The sequence below is a fragment of the Papio anubis genome, chromosome 13, assembly GCF_008728515.1.
Source record: "Papio anubis isolate 15944 chromosome 13, Panubis1.0, whole genome shotgun sequence".
Lineage (NCBI taxonomy): Eukaryota > Metazoa > Chordata > Mammalia > Primates > Cercopithecidae > Papio > Papio anubis.
In genome coordinates this window covers 78,382,282-78,397,696 of record NC_044988.1, presented here as the reverse complement: position 1 = coordinate 78,397,696, position 15,415 = coordinate 78,382,282, and the positions used below count along the sequence as shown (strand labels likewise).

The window sequence follows — 15,415 nt, the reverse complement described above, 5'->3', positions numbered from 1 at the left end:
AAAACAAAAACAAAGAATTTAGTGACATAAGAAAATGTTACCTACAGCTTAATGCAAAATGGAAGTTAAAAATGGAATGGAAAAATCCTATTATCAAGTATATAAATGGATTCTTTGGGAGGCCGACGTGGGCAGATCACGAGGTCAGGAGATCAAGACCATCCTGGCTAACATGGTGAAACCCCGTCTCTACTGAAAATACAAAAAATTAGCCGGGCGTGGTGGACGCCTGTAGTGCCAGCTACTCCAGAGGCTAAGGCAGGAGAATGGCTTGAACCCAGGAGGCGGAGGTTGCAGCGAGCTGAGATTACGCCACTGCACTCCAGCCTGGGCGACAGAGCGAGACTCTGTCTCAAAAATAAAAAAATAAATAAATAAATGGAAAAACCCCACTATCAAGTATATAAATGTATCATTGTTAACTTTTTTCTCTTAGAGCATGTATATTGTATTAAAAGTATGATTCTCAAACTCTCAGGGGACAGCGGTAAGCACGTGGTTATATGAAATTGTGCCTCTCTGAGTGCCCCAGGTTCCTCTCCTGTAAAATGAGAAAAAGACACACCTACTCCCAGTTCACATACAAGATTAGGTCCAAAGGTGTGTGTCCTGCACCCTCCCCCATGAAGGGGATGATTAGGCTTCATCAAAGCTGTTTTCTGAGTCCTCAAACATTTCTCGATATGTGTGAGAAAAAACAGTCAACACATTTTTTAAAATTCTCATTGGAACAGTTGTTACTGGATTTTCTAACCCTTCTTTATTCTCACTGCCCAGGTTACCCCTTCCCTACTGCTCCTCCTGTGGATCCATTTGCCAAAATCAAAGTGGACGACTGTGGAAAAACTAAGGGATGCTTTAGGTTGGTGGAACCGCAGGTTGGATAACTTTAAGGCTAAGACTGATTTACTTCTCAGGGTAGTATTTAAATTGCATGCAGTTCCTTCTGATCAGGGGACCTGAGCTCCTTCATCACCTCAGCAGGGTTGTGAAGTTTCGTAATGGCCATCCCGCTTTTCAGTCTTAAAGGCCTTTTAACTTTAGTATGTCCTGGGCCCCGGACCATTCTTCCATGGTTCTTTTGTAGCTGTACCACCATTGCTCCAGGTGTCTTCTACTCACCAATTGCTGATATGCAGAAGACTCATGTGACGCAGAATGTGTCCGTGCTTGTTCAGCAGGGGCTGAATAACATTGCAAGGCAGGCAATGATAAACATGTTTAATACCCAATTCCTTTTTTAATAAATAGTCATGACCTATGGATATCTGTGTGATTCTAATTAGTCATTAAGCATTCATTGTTGCTAGCTTGTTATCTCGGGCATGGTGAGTCTCTACATGATTATTAGTAGTATCACGTGACATGACAGACTGGGCTAGAAAACAGTCGTGTGGACAATGGGCCTCCCATCTAGACAGCTCTGCTTCTTTGGGAAAGCCTCCTCCTTTGAACCCTTTACTTCCTAAAACAAGTTGCCCCCGAGTAATTTGATGGTCGGGGCAATTTGCTGGCCAGGGGCAAAGTTCTGATGGTCACTGCACTGAAGGTTCTGATTTTGCTGTTGTTCAGTACTTGAGGTCCAAGGAGGAAAAATTGAATACAGGGGCTTTGAGCTTTCTTTGGATTACAAGGCCATTTCTAAGGAATACATAAAAATATCCAATAATATTCTTATTGAGGAAGATGGTCAGCAATGTATAAATCTGGTGACTGGGGGATGTTTTGAGAAGGGAGGGAATTTTAGTACTCTACTGGCTTCAAAGTGACTTGTTTTCGTGTCCATTTACTCCTTTTTTAACTTCCCTTGCTCCTTTTCATCTTTTTCACCCCAGTGCCCTGTGGCCTTGATCTATATCTCTTCCTGGCTGCTCAGGTATCTCTGCCAACATAGTAGTACATTCCTGTCCCCTCCTCAACACTTAGCACCCCATGCCCTGTTCCTTTAGATACCTTCCATCTGCGCACAGATTGTCCCACCCATTGCTTCAACTTTCTACCATTCTGCAAATGGCATAATACAGTGTTCCCCAAACCAGGGCTTGCCAGTTCTGAAAGGATCCACACATCCTCTGTAAGAAAATTTAAATTTGTGTTTTCATTTGAGTGGTGCTCTTGAAAAAACATGAATGTCTGCATAATCTCACTATCTGGATAATCACCTTATATTGTATGTTTTAGTGCCTGAATTTGTAATTGTATTAGCAGAAAGTAGCCCAACAGAACAAAGGCAAATTTTATAAATAAAGCAAGTGCAGTGGCTCATGTCTGTCATCCCTGCACTTGGGGAGGCCGAGGCAGGTAGATCACCTGAGGTCAGGAGTTCAAGATCAGCCTGACCAACATGGTGAAACCCCATCTCTACTAAAAATACAAAAATTAGCCAGGTGTGGTGGCCCACACCTGTAGTCCCAACTAGTTGGGAGGCTTAGGCAGGAGAATTGCTTGAACCCAATAGGTGGAGGCTGCAGTGAGCCAAGATCCCGCCACTGCACTCCAGCCTGGGCAACAGAGTGAGACTCTATCTCAAAAAAAAAAGAAAAAAAAGTTATAAATATATATCGCATTCATTCATGGTCCGTGAGTACCAGATGGAGGTATTCATTTGGTGTATTGCATAAATGAGGGTTTTGCAGCAGTTCAAGCAGATAAAAGTGAAGAGTTGAGTCATCATGCTATAGAGAGTAGTAAGAACATGCTCTCAACTCCAAAGACCCTGTATGATCTAGTCAGATACCACATGCACATAAGCAGAAATTTACTTTCAGTAAAGCCCCATCATCTGTTGCAAGAATGCTGTGAATTTCAATGTTCCTGGTTTATCAGTTTAATTTATATTGAATTTGTAAATTTGTGTTAGTTTGATTATACGAAAATTTGTAAGTTAAAAAGAGTTGGTATACATTTAATTAACGAACAATTTAAATGGTTAACTTGGAGAATCTTTTTCCATTAAAAGGGATTCAGAAATAATTCAGTAGTAACTAACATGTAAAAGACTCTAATATTAGTATAATGTAGAGAACACTGGCTGGGAGTTTGGAGACCCAGGTTCAAGTCCTGTTGCAACTGCTGACTTCACTATACAACCTTGGGCAAGCCCCTTCCCATCTCACGACGGCAGTTCTTGGGTATAAAGAGGGGCAGATCATCTCCAAGGTTCCTCCTAAGGAGTGAAACTGTGTTTTTAAGATTCCAGGTAGCAAAAATCCAATGTGTTTAATAATATTGCTTAGCATCCCACCTGATACATAGTAGATGCTCTCTTAATGTCTTTTGAGTAAGTAGAAGCAGTGATGTCTCTTTTGATGTATCTTCTAGATATGGCAAACCAGGCTGTAATGCAGAGACCTGTGACTACTTCCTCAGCTACCGGATGATAGGGGCTGATGTAGAATTTGAGCTGAGTGCAGACACAGATGGTTGGGTAGCAGTTGGATTCTCTTCAGACAAGAAAATGGTAAGATGCAAAACATGATAGAAGCTGATTTTTTTCTCTTCAGTTGGCTGTGCTATTTTGATTTTAGAAGCAAGTTAATTGATCAAAGCAGTATAATGATCATATTAGTTATGGCTCTCTGATTGCAAGTTAAAAAAAAAAATTCAGTCTAGCTTAAATTAAAGGGTTGGCTATCAGAATCCAAGCTGTCTTGTGGCACTTCTATTCATCAGCTGTTTCCACAGTAAGGCTACAAGAAGAGACCCGCATGTTATAAGCCTTATGTGGCTTACAACAATGAGCATGTATTGCTTGCTTACATGTGCATGGATTGACTGGGGTGCAGCTCATTTTAGGTGGGGCTCAGCTGGACTTGACTCCAGTCCATGAGTTGGGTTCAGGCTTTCTGTGTTTTCACTAGTCATCCAAGGTATATTTTTTTCATGGCAGAAGCAGAAGTGAAAGAACCACTTAAAAGAGGGAAAAACAACATTTTCCCCTCTCTACTCATATTCTCAACACAGAAAGAACATTTCTGTGACCAGATGTGTGGGGGTGTTCCCCCACACCCCAAGCATTTGTCCAGTGGACAGCTGGGTGTCCTCTTAATTCAATTTGTTTCTGACACTACCTACCTGGAGACAGAATCAGATCCCAAGGTTAAGGGTTCAACCACACAAGACTGCCCCCATTTCAGACACCAGTCACAAGCCCCAGGTTGTGACCTGTATTTCTGACCAACCAGCTATAAATCTGGGGTGCCACCACCCCCTCACGTTCAGTTAATTTCCTGGAATGGCTCACAGAACTCAGAGAAACACTTTACTCATTCATTCATTCATTCATTCAGATGGAGTTTCGCTCTTGTTGCTCAGGCTGGAGTGCAATGGTGTGACCTCAACTCACTGCAACCTGCACCTCCCAGGTTCAAGCGATTCTCCTGCCTCAGCCTCCCAAGTAGCTAGGATTACGGGCGCCTGCCACTACACCCAGCTAATTTTTTGTATTTTTTAGTAGAGATGAGGTTTCCTCATGTTGGCCAGGCTGGTCTCAAACTCCTGACCTCAGGTGATCCACCCACCTCGGCCTCCCAGAGTCCTGAGATTAAGGCATGAGCCACCATACCCAGCCTGCTTTACTCATTTATTATGAAGGCTATTACAAAGGATACAGATAAACAGTTAGATGGAAGAGACACTTAGGGAAAGGCATGGGGAAAGAAGTGAGGAGCTTCAACGCTCTGTTGGGTGCACTACCCTTCAGGCACCTCCACCTGTTCAGCAATCTGGAAGCTCATCTGAACCCTGTCCTTTTGGGTTTTTTTGTTTTGTTTTGTTTTGTTTTTTTCGAGGCAGAGTCTCACTCTGTTGCCCAGGCTGGAGTACAGTGGCATGATCTCGTCTCACTGCTACCTTCGCTTCCTGGGTTCAAGCGATTTTTCTGCCTCGGGCTCCCAACATAGCTGGGATTACAGGCGTGCGCCACTGCACCCAGCTGATTTGTATAATTTTAGTAGAGATCGGGTTTCGCATGTTGGCCAGGCTAGTCTCGAACTCCTGGCCTCGAGCAATCTGCCCCCCTCAGACTCCCAAAGTGCCGAAATTACAGGCACTTCCGTGCCTGGCCTCTTTTTGAATTTTTATGGCGGCTTCATTATAATAGGCATAATGGATTACATCAGGGAAGTTAAGAATTTGGTTCAACAATTTTGTCTTCCTCTGTACCCAGGGGCAAGTAAACATCTGGACCTCAGACAGGACAGTGGCCAGGCACAGGCGGGGCCTCAGGCACACAGGCAGCTGTCATTACTGGCCCCTGCTCTTCACTGAGCCTTGCTGCATTTTTTCTCTCTTTCCTCTGGGGCCCCATTCTTTGCCACTTCACTGGGCCAGGCTTGTTCCCAAATTATCAGACTTTCTCAGGCCTCTGTGCCTTTGCACTTGTTGCTGTTTCTGCCTAGAGCACCCCGCCCTTCTCTTCATCTGGTCTATCTTGAGGCTTGTGTAGGGCTACAGGGGAGAGAGGAGGACAGCTCAGACCAAAGTTCCAGCAGTGACAGTGGTGAGAAGGGCTCAGATTTTGGATGTTTTGAAAGTAGCCCTAACTGAGGCCGAGGTGGATCACCTGAGGTCAGGAGTTCGAGACCAGCCTGGCCAACATAGTGAAACCCCATCTCTGCTAAAAATACAAAAAATTAGCTGGGTGTGGGGGCGGGCGCCTATAATCACAGCTACTTGAGAGGCTGAGGCAGGAGAACCACTTGAACCCAGGTGGCGGAGGTTGCAGTGAGCTGAGATCGTACCATTACACTCCAGCCTGGGCAACAAGAGTAAAACTCTGTCTTAAAAAAAAAAAAAAAAAAAGAAAACAAAGAAAATAGCACCAACTGGCTGGGCACGGTGACTCACACCTGTAATCCCAGCACTTTGGGAGGCCGAGGCAGGTAGATTGCTTGAGGTCAGGAGTTTGAGACCAGCCTGGCCAATGTGAAACCCTGTCTCTACTAAAAATACAAAACTTAGCCTGGTATGGTGGCAGGCGCCTGTAATCCCAGCTACTCAGGAGGCTGAGGCACGAGAATTGCTTGAGAGGCAGAGGTTGCAGTGAGCTGAGATCGCGCCACTGCACTTCACCCTGGGCAACAGAGCGAGACTCTGTCTCAAAAAAAAAAAAAAAGTAGTACTGACTGACAGGATTTGCAATTGGATATGGGTTGTAGGTGTGTTGTAGGAAAAGACTGAGAAGCCGTCTAAGCAGTGGCTGCTCTGGTGGCTTTATTCTTGGAGAGGTCACCAGGAGAATAGCCTTCAATGAGTTCTAGTCCAGGTGGTAAGACAATGGGTACAACTGGTAAGACTGCGTGGATAGATACTAGTCTACTTATCTCTTGCCCTAGAGGCAGTAGGAGAAACAGCAGGGCATGCCACACCCAGAAGCTGGCTTGCATTGAAAGTGACCACTTCCCATCCTAAATGCATTTGCACACGTGATGGGGCTGTTAAGGTGAGAGGAGTGAGGCAGGGTGAGGAACATTCCAATTTTGTTTGATATTTTGCTATCTAAAGGCCTATAAAGTATCTACTGTCATATTATCTGTGAAAGTAGAGGTCTCTTTTTTTCTTGTATTATTCCAAGAAAAAGCATAGATTAATTTTTTTTAAAGCCTAATGCATAGGAAAAACAAAATGCAACCCCTTTTTAAAAGCCTTTAACTTTTTAAAAATGGTACATTATTAGCCGGGCACAGTGGCTCACAATCCCAGAACTTTAGGAGGCCGAGGCGGGCAGATCACCAGAGGTCAGGAGTTTGAAACCAGCCTGGCCAACATGGTGAAGCCCTGTCTCTACTAAAAATACAAAAATTAGCTGGGCATGTTGGTGGGTGTCTGTAGTCCCAGCTATTCAGGAGGCTGAGACAGGAGAATTGCTTGAACCCAGGAGGCGGAGGTTGCAGTGAGCCGAGATCGCGCCACTGCACTCCAACCTGAGTGACAGTGAGACTCTGTCCAGGGGGGATAAAAAGGTACATTTGTGTGTGTGTGTGTGTGTGTGTGTGTGTGTGTGTGTGTGTGTGTGTGTGTGTTTTTTAATTAGACTTTATGTTTTACAGCAGTTTTAGGTTCACAGTGAAATGGAGCAGAAGGTACAGATTTCCCTTATACCCCCTGGGGAGCCTCCCTCATTGTCAATATCCTGCACAGGGTGGTACATGTGTTACAACTGATGAACACTTTTTTTGTAACTTTTTATTTTTTTGAGATGGAGTCTCACTGTATTGCCCAGGCTTGGAGTTCAGTGGCACTATCTCGGCTCACTGCAGCCTCCATCTCTCAGGTTCAAGCAATTCTCTTGCCTCAGCCTCCCGAGTAGCTGGGATTATAGGCACCCGCCACCACACCTAGCTAATTTTTGTATTTTAAGTAGAGACGAGGTTCCACCATGTTGGCCAGGCTGGTCTTGAACTCCTGACCTCAAGTGGTCTGCCTCAGCTTTCCACAGTGCTGGGATTATAGGCGTGAGCCATCACACCCAACCGAACTCTTTTAACTTTTTAAAACTTGTTTTGAAAAAAATGTAAACCTATAGACAAGCAGGAAGGATAGTACAGTAAACTCATATACAGAAAATCTAGATTAACAAGATAATAACTTTTTTATTGTGGTAAAATGCACATAACAAAATTAACTATTTTATTTTTTGTTGTTGTGTATTTTTATTATTATTATTATTATTATTATTATTATTATTTTGAGACAGGGTCTCACTCTACTGCCCAAGCTGCAGTGCAGTGGCACAAACAAGACTCACTGCAGCCTCAACCTCCCCAGCTCAAGTGATCCTCCTACCTTAGCCTCCTGAGTAGCTAGGACTACAGGCATGAGCCCCCAGGCCCAGCTAATTTTTTTATTTTTTGTAGAGATAGGGTCTCACTGTATTGCCTAGACTGGTCTCGAACTCCTGGGCTCAAATGATCCTCCTGTCTTGACTTCCCACGGTGTTGGGATTACAGGCGCCAGTCACCACATCTGGCCAGAATTGACCATTTTATTTTGTTTTTTTGAGACAGGGTCTCACTCTGTCATCCAGGCTGGAGTGCAGTGGCACCAAAATTTATGATTTTAAAGTGTCGATTCAGTGACATCGACTACATTCAGTGTTGTGCAACCATCACTACTTCCTAGTTCCAGAACTTTTTCATAAATAATGACATTAGCCACACATGCTTTATTCTCTCTACTACTGCTGCTACTGCTACAACTACTGATTATTATTTTTTGATTGTTATTTTCTGGAACTTTGGCATTTAAATAACAAATATCAATCCTTTAACCCTAAATACTTAAGTAAGTATCTCCTAAAATCAAGAATGTTCTCTTTTATTATATTGTTTATTAAATTCAGGACGTTTATGATATGAGAGTATTATTAAATATATTGTTTGTTTTCATATGTTGCTACTTGTCCCAATACTGACCTGTAGGGAAATTTTGGGTTTATAGCCCAAATTTCTATGTAGGAACACCTAGAACTGCATTTTGTTGTCATGTGTATTTTGAAATAGTTTTTTAGCCTTTTTTTTTTTTTTCTTTTTTTGGTCTTTTATGACATTGACTCCTTGAAGATTATAGGCTAGGTTTTTTGTTTATTTTTTTGTAGAATGACCTTCAGTTGAGTTTGTCTTATTGTTTTCTCATGATTAGGTTGGTTTGTGTTTTGGGCAGGAATACCATATAGGTGGTAATGTCTTCTCCAAACATCAGTCAGGAGGCACTGAATGTTACGTATCGTGCTGGTAACTTCGGTCTCCTGGTTGAGACTTTTTAATGGCACTTAAAAGAATTTTTTTGGTGGGATTTCAAATTGCAGAGGTGATCGAATGTATATTTCTAGTGACCAGTGAGCAAAAGATGAACTTTTGACTTTTTTTTTTTCTTAATCATTTCTCATGTTAGGGTGGTGATGATGTCATGGCCTGCGTCCATGATGACAATGGCAGGGTCCGCATACAGCACTTCTATAATGTAGGCCAGTGGGCAAAGGAGATTCAGAGAAACCCTGCCAGAGACGAAGAAGGAGTTTTTGAGAATAATCGCGTCACCTGCAGATTTAAACGCCCTGTGAATGTTCCCAGAGATGAAACAATTGTTGATCTGCATTTGAGTTGGTATTATCTGTTTGCTTGGGGTCCAGCCATTCAGGGTAAGCTTACATTTTAGCATCTGGATTAAACACCAGACATCACTGTGCTTGTGTTCATTCTTAATTGAAGTCACACTGTGTGCACAAGAGAGCGATAAGCACTCTGGGTCATTTAAAGGAAAAGGAGATGCGACTCCTACCTTCAGAAGGTTATAATGGACTTACTATAATGGACTTATTATACAGACGAACAAATGAACAGTTATACACATGCAAAGCCACAGCAGTACAAGATAGTATGTCATGAGTGATGTGCTTAATGAAACAGATCATACATCTGCTGTATGTAGGGCTCTGTTGAATTCTCCCAGCATTCTCATTTACTCCTCACCATGTCCTTGAGAGGTATAGGTATTATTGTCCAGGTTTTAGAGAGATTAAGAAGCTTGCTCAAGGTTATACAACTAATTAGTAGAAGAATTAAAATTCAATCCTAAGTGTCTGACCCCAAAGCCCATGAATACTCTTAACTCCTATGCTGTAAATATAAAAAGACTGAACAGGGGCAAGACGTGGTGGCTCACGCTATAATCCCAGCACTTTGGGAGGATGGTTTGAACCCAGGAGTTCAAGACCAGCCTGGACACTATAGTGAGACCCTGTCTCCATTCAAAGAAAAAAAAAAAGAAGAAGAGGAAGAAAGAAATAATAAAAAGTACTGAACAGGAAGGGCTTCTGGAGACTTCTCCAGAGATTGATACCAGGCATTTCATTAGGGCCCACTTTGTGACTATTCTGTTAGTCACAAATCTACCAAATTATCCCATAGTTTAACCCATTACTCCTTAAATATTTATGTGTACAGGAATTACCTGGCTATATTGTTAAAGTGCAGTTTTCTGTAGGTTTTCCCCTCTCCTCTCCCCTCCCCTCCCTTCCCCTCCCCTCCTCTCCCAGGGTCTTGCTCCGTCACCCAGGCTGAAGTGCAATGAAACAATCACAGCTCACTGCAGCCTCCACCTCCCAGGTTTAAGTGACCCTCCCACCTCAGCCTCCCAAGTAGCTGGGACTACAGGCATGCACCACCATGCCTGGCTAACTTTTTTTTTTTTTCTTTTTTTGTAGAGACGGGGTTTCGCCATATTGCGCAGGCTGGTCTTGAACTCCTGGGCTCAAGCGATCCACCAGCTTTGACCTCCCTGAGTGCTGGGATTACAGGTGTGAGCTACCGCACCTGGCAAGATTCTACATTTCTCATAAGCTCCCTAGTCATGCTGGTTCATTGATGACCTCATTTTGGGTGGCAAGACTCTGCAGCATTTCCCCAAAAAAGACCCAAGGATATCATGAGACCTTTTAGAGACTGCTAAAATCAAGTTACACTGAGCCTTGAGCATTCCTTCTGGTTGATTAGCCTGAGGGCCTGCTCAAGAATGGAAGTGAGTTTGGTTTGCAGTCCTTGCACTGAGAACTCATTCCGGCTCCTGGTAATTGCATCTTTCTTCACTGTGTGCTCATCAACTATGTGCTGCCTAATCTGATCTGGTTGTTTTTTTCCTTCAATTGGTTTCCACCGATCAGCCCAGAGATGACATAATCTACCTTTTATTTTGCCTGTTGCCAACTGGGAAGACACTTGGCTGCCTCCAGATTGGTGACACCTTTTCCATTTGCTAATTTCCCTGATTACCAACAGTGGCGCTGCAGTTATAACTTCAATTACTTTCGGTACCCTGGGAAATAAATTACATCTCAGCCTGGAGAAATGGAGTCATCTAAAATAGTGGGATTTGAAGTCTAAAAATTTGAGTCTGAGTATTGGTTCTGCCCCTTGGTAGCTGTATAATATTTAGCCTGTTATTTAATTTCTGAATTTCATTTCCTTATATCTAAAGTGGGGATAATAATACTTCCTATTCCATGGAATTATTGTAAGGATTAAGTGAAAACAAGTATTTTAAGTTGCTTTACCAATTGGAAAAAGCTGTATTTTCAGAAGGTCATCTTTTTACATACATGGCAGATATAGCAGACTAGCCTAAAGTTCAAAACCTTCTCCAAATCTGGTCCTGCTTTACCTGATAAGCTCTCTCAAGACTTCTGTTCTTCTCACTAACTCTAAGCAAACAGGCACATTCGTACCCCATATACAGGCTTCTGCTTTTCTTGTTTCCTGAATACCCTTCTTTTTTTTTTTTTTTTGAGATGGAATCTCACTCTGTTGCCCAGACTGGAGTGCAATGGCATGGTCTCGGCTCACTTCAACCTCAGCTTCCCAGGTTCAAGCGATTCTCCTGCCTCAGCCTCCTGAGTAGCTGGGATTACAGGCACCCACCACCACACCCAGCTAACTTTTGTATTTTTAGTAGAGATGGGTGTCACCATGTTGGCCAGGTGGGTCTCAAACTCCTGACCTCGTGATCTGCCCACCTCAGCCTCCCAAGTGCTGGGATTACCGGCATGAGCCACCACTCCTGGCCTCCTGAATGCCCTTTTAATGCCTCTTTACTGATTATATCCTACTCATTCTCCTAAGGTCTCTGTAAGGGGAAAAACTTTGAACTAAGGCTTGAAAGGGGTATGAGGTTGGATTTCACTCAAGGAAGGCATGAACTGTAGACACATAGTTGAGCAGCCCATGCAGGTGACCAATGAGCTGAGGTTAGGTAGGAGAGGTGAGTGGGATCTATTGAGAGAAAAGTCTGCTCTGTTACCCAGTCTGGAATGCAGTGAAACAATCACAGCTCACTGCAGCCTCCACCTCCCAGGTTTAAGTGATCCTCCCCGCTCAGCCTCCCAAGTATCTGAAACTACAGGCATACAAACCTGAGAAGTTTGATTTTTGCTAACTGGGGCCAGCACGGACACTAAGCAGGGACCTGACATGACAAGTTTGGCAGGGCTTCCCTAGCAGATAGGACCTTAAAAACCCTCACTCTGAGCCCTATTCCTAAGGAGACCTTTGCACTGAGTGCATATGCCTTAGTCTCCCTAACCCAAGTTTCATATGGATTATTCAGAAGGTCAGATACTTTCAATCAACTGAAGATTATTAAATATATTTTAACACAGTCTGTACTTCTTGCCACTTGTAACCAAATTAAAAGAAAGTTTCCCATCGAAAGACTTGTTTGGTACCTTAATCATCCCACTTTCTGTACCATTCTACCCTAATCTGCCAGACACACAGACACACACCCAGCATACTACACTCCCTCTGGCATGGCCTGGGCAGGCTACTAAGTGTCCCACAGACAGTAGAGGAGGGCTTCCATCTGTAAGGGAGATGTTAGGAGTTGCTGATGATCCATATATATACACATGTATATATATGTGTACACATGTACACATCCATACGTATATATGTATATGTTGATGATATACATATATATACAAGATAGATTTGAAGGAAAAAAGTTAGTAGTCTCTGCTGTTTGAAAGAAAAATATAGTTTGCCCTTTTGGGTATTAATAAGACAAAACTCATTAGAGCCATTTAAAGAAGACAATCATACAATAATCATAATCATACAATATTGTATGATTATGACTAGGAGTCTTAAAATTGGGATACCAGGAAACAGACCAACAGCATTGTTCCTATAGGGGAGTGCAGATTAATGAGAACTAGTCTTTTTGGATAAATTTAACTAATTTCTATGTTCTTCATCATATGTACAATGATAGAGAATTATGATAACTCAAATACCTGAATCCAGATCTTTGTAACCACTGCTTATGTATTCAACACTAAATAGATTTTTGATTTTTCCATTGTTTGCCTATACCATTATAAATCTGTTCTTTTTTCAATTGCCCCCCACCCTTCTCTTTTTTTCTTAAAGGCTCTATCACTCGACATGATATAGACTCACCACCAGCTTCAGAGCGTGTTGTCAGTATTTACAAGTATGAAGACATTTTTATGCCATCAGCTGCCTATCAAACCTTCTCATCTCCATTTTGTTTGCTTCTGATTGTTGCTCTGACCTTCTACCTATTGATGGGAACCCCCTAACCACAACTGCAGGGCCAACAGATTACATGGATTGGGAAGTCTTTAGTATAAATATATTTTTAAAGAATATCCAGTATAATTTTAGCTTCAATTATTTAAGAAAAAAACCCCTCATATAATTTCAGCTTTTTGGAAGAAAGAACAAGCTTCTTTTCTAGTCAAAGAAGATTGTTTCATAATGACCCTATACTTTTGGAATGTACTTACACCTTTTCTAAGCACTTTCAAATATGTTTTCTTCTTTAACTTCGCAACATCTGTGAGTTGGATTGATGAAAATTATGATTGCCATCTTCCTGAATGGGATTTGAGACCCAAAAAGACCGCCTTTTTATGATCCACATACCATATAACTTTGGCTAGAAATGAAAAATAGAAAGGCAGAGAAAGAATTAGGTATAGAAATAATGTCTCAAAACAGTCTTTACTAGGAGTGCCATAGCACAGACAGTTATTTTGAGTATTACTAGGGAGAACTTTACTGAATGTCATAAGTTCACAGTCAGCCTTTTGGGGAGAAGAACTTTCAAATCTCCGTAAAGCAGAAGTGCTTTGGATATTACGCAGCCAGTGGGGAGATGGGAGGAAAATACAATGATACGAAAATAGTTCATATTTATTTGAAATTTTGGCCAAGCACGGTGGCTCACGCCTGTAATCCCAGCACTTTAGGAGGCCGAGATAGGCAGATCACCTGAGGTCAGGAGTTCGAGACCAGCCCGGCCAACATGGGGAAACCCCATCTCTATTAAAAAGTACAAAAATGAGCCAGGCGTGGTGGTGCACACCTGTAATCCCAGCTACTCAGGAGGCTGAGGCAGGAGAATTGCTGGAACCCAGGAGGCGGAGGTTGCAGTGAGTCGAGATTGTGCCACTGTACTCCAGCCTAGGTGACAGAGCCAGACTCTGTCTCAAAAATAACTAACTAAATAATATTTATTTGAAATTTCTTCTCAGTTAGAGAGTAGCTATGATAAAACATTTTTACTTATTTGGAAAGGTTAGAGACCAAACTGTGAGCATTCCTGAAGATGTAAAGTTGTGTTAATGATATTTTAAAAAAAAAAGGGAATTCTTAGCAGTTAAAATTTGAACTTTTCTACCACTGAATTTTATAAAACTAAGGTATTCATCTGTGGTTACAGTGAATTCTCTTGTCAGAGCCAGCATGCATTAAGTATGATTAAAAATGTTTTGTTTTGTTTTGTTTTGTTTTTGAGATGAATTTTCCGTCTTGTCACACAGACTGGAGTACAACAGCATGATCTCAGCTCACTGCAACCTCCACCTCCCAGATTCAAGCGATTCTCCTGCCTCAGCCTCCTGAGTAGCTGGGATTACAGGCACGTGCCACTATGCCTGGCTAATTTTTTTGTATTTATAGTAGAGACAGAGTTTCACTATGTTAGTCAGGCTGGTCTCGAACTCCTGACCTCAGGTGATCCGCCTGCCTTGGCCTCCCAAAGTGCTGGGATTACAGGTGTGAGCCACAGCGCCTCGCCTAAAAATGTATTATATCAGACAAAACATCTTAGTAAAAATTTAGGGCATTTTAATAATAAGCCAACAGCTTTTGAGACTGTAGAGATTTAGAGTAGAATTTTTTTTTATGAGGTGGCTTTTTAAAAAAATTTGAAAATGGGAAAATGACCCATAAAGTGAATTCACCTAGAATATCCATTTAAAATGTTCAGACTTGTGGCTGAGTGCGGTGGTTCACACCTGTAATCCCAGCACTTTGGGAGGCCGAGGCAGGCGGGTCACCTGAGGTCAGGAGTTCGAGACCAGCCTGACCAGCATGGCAAAACCTTGTCTCTACTAAAAATACAAAAATTAACCAGGTGTGGTGGTACACGCCTGTAATCCCAGCTACTGGGGAAGCTGAGACACGAGAATCACTTGAACCTGGGAGGCAGAGTTTACAGTGAACTGAGATTGTGCCACTCACACTCTAGCCTGGGCAACAGAGGGAGACCCTGTCTCAAAAAAATAAGTAAAATAAAATGTTCAGACTTAAAAACTGGACAGGTAGTCAGCATAATTCATAATAATGCCTTCACATATGCTTTTTTTCTAAAGGAGCCCCAAAGTTCCTTTGTTCCAAATGTCTGTGCTAACAGCCCATTTTGAGGAGAGAAGTCTGCAGGTATAGTTAGTGTTGCTGAGACATTTCCACTGTGGCATTCTAGAGTTCTCTGGCTTGCCCTTGTTGCTTTAAAGCTGGTTCCAACTTTGTGGGCTTTATGATTGAACAACACTGGTGATTGTGATTTCTAATACCACCCTCCAGGTTCATGTCACAGGTGAAAGTCTGCCTGT

The 15,415-nt window shown here is 42.4% G+C and overlaps 1 protein-coding gene across 2 annotated transcripts in view; it reads left to right on the top strand.

Moving 5' to 3' along the window:
- Positions 1-13,787, top strand: part of FRRS1L (ferric chelate reductase 1 like) — a 30,900-nt gene extending 17,113 nt beyond the window's left edge. For both annotated transcript variants that reach the window (XM_003911388.3, XM_031654386.1), the window contains exons 2-5: positions 778-862; positions 3,322-3,460; positions 8,893-9,139; positions 12,924-13,787. In XM_003911388.3, the coding sequence (XP_003911437.2) occupies positions 778-862; positions 3,322-3,460; positions 8,893-9,139; positions 12,924-13,096 (644 nt within the window). In that variant the 3' untranslated portion in view covers positions 13,097-13,787. The remainder of the gene's footprint in view (positions 1-777; positions 863-3,321; positions 3,461-8,892; positions 9,140-12,923) is intronic.
- Positions 13,788-15,415: the final 1,628 nt, after the last annotated feature.